Raw genomic sequence first — 1,544 nt, forward strand, 5'->3', positions numbered from 1 at the left:
GTAGAAAATATCATCATCATCATCATTATATACTAGTACATACACATGTTCCTAGTGTACACTATAATACATTATACATATGTTTTATACATCATAGTTAGATCACTAGGTGAATCAGTACCTGATAATAAACTGGGTCTACTCTCTCTTCCATTTCTATTTCAATTTAAACTAGTTGTTTCTAAATAATCACATAAATATGCAACTGCTAACGGCTGACGTCTTGACACGATATTAACCAGTGTTGCTGGTACTCCTCCCATATCAACCTATTCAATGTACGTCATGTTTGACTCCATCCACAACCACACCCACCTGAACAAGATACATGACTTGTGTGAGTAGTTTTTCTTTATAGTGATAAGGTTCGATGACCCACCCACTCGTCATGACCTAGTAAAACTTTGTATATTCTAGTAATCTCGTTACATCTCTCTAACCTTTTCTATAATCTTTTCATTTCTTCCGTTACACTATTGAAGCTTATTAGGTCAGATACTGCCTCTGATACTTCTTTTAGACACATAATTTGACTAAAAATTTAAAAAATATTTAAAAATTTTTTAAATTTCTTCATACCTTATTAGCATCAAATTACTCCAAAATTGAAGCAATAGCTTATCTTGTAGTGATACTTTTAAATGACCTGAATAAAAGTTAATCTACTTAGAAATAAGTAATAATAAAATTATCTTTTAAAAATTCTACACTAAGTGCCTCCATTTCAACATGTGGTTATATAAACATAATAGATTATGTGGTCATAATCATCCACACTCCAGCTGCAAAATAACAACTGAGTGAGTTATTCCACCGTACCTTGTCCTGATGGACTGAGACTAACTCTGATGATAGACACTAGTCATAGGACTCAGCTGAATGCACTTCTATCTTCCTAGCAATGGAGGGGCAAGCGCCCTGGCTCCTGAAAGCAAAATTTAGAAAAACGGGAATGGCCGATGGTTGAGAATATTCCTATGATAAAATGCTATAAAAGCCAAAACAGCAACCAAAGAGCTTACAAAAGAGATAAATAGAGTATACTGAAACAAAAGGACAGCTCAAAGTGGCTCCCACAGCTAGAATGGATGGATAAAAGAGAAGATTGTTTAGCCTGTCTTTCCCTCCAAAAATCCACCATTTTACCACCACTTTGGTGGCGCGTTAATTAGAATCATTTCGGTGCATAAGGTCCATTCTATCTACTTATCCGTAAATTTTGCGGGGGTGTTTAAAACATGGGTCATGGGAGGGGCTGCGTATTTGTGGCTTTGCTTTTAAGAGATTGATCTTCTTTCTTCTTCAAGACTATAAGGAAAACAGCTCAGGAATTATTACCTGAAATTAAGTGAGTTGTTTATTGTCAATAATAGTGAGATTATTCACTTTTTCATAGGCAGCAATGGCAGCAAACACCAGTCCAGCTATCACTATGACTTGTGAGGTTTGTTCAGAGTATTACACTGACCCCCTCATGCTTCCCTGTCTTCACTCATTCTGTAAGAAGTGTCTAATAAAAGCTAAAGAGAAGCAAGGTAGTGCTG

The 1,544-nt window shown here is 35.8% G+C and overlaps 1 protein-coding gene and 1 long non-coding RNA gene across 2 annotated transcripts in view; one reads left to right on the plus strand and one right to left on the minus strand.

Annotated features, from left to right (window-relative positions):
• Nucleotides 1-165: 165 nt before the first annotated feature.
• Nucleotides 166-458, minus strand: LOC109590271 (uncharacterized). Its single transcript, XR_002189234.1, has 2 exons — nucleotides 316-458; nucleotides 166-269 (listed from the first exon to the last, which is right to left on the minus strand). It is a non-coding gene; the product is annotated as an uncharacterized LOC109590271 (long non-coding RNA).
• A 974-nt stretch (nucleotides 459-1,432) lies between these two features.
• Nucleotides 1,433-1,544, plus strand: part of LOC105315433 (E3 ubiquitin-protein ligase TRIM71-like) — a 2,711-nt gene continuing 2,599 nt past the window's right edge. Inside the window, exon 1 of the mRNA XM_020006194.1 lies at nucleotides 1,433-1,535. Coding sequence (XP_019861753.1) covers nucleotides 1,433-1,535 — 103 coding nt within the window. The remainder of the gene's footprint in view (nucleotides 1,536-1,544) is intronic.

This window comes from Amphimedon queenslandica, unplaced genomic scaffold, assembly GCF_000090795.2.
Source record: "Amphimedon queenslandica unplaced genomic scaffold, v1.1 AMPQUscaffold_10273, whole genome shotgun sequence".
Lineage (NCBI taxonomy): Eukaryota > Metazoa > Porifera > Demospongiae > Haplosclerida > Niphatidae > Amphimedon > Amphimedon queenslandica.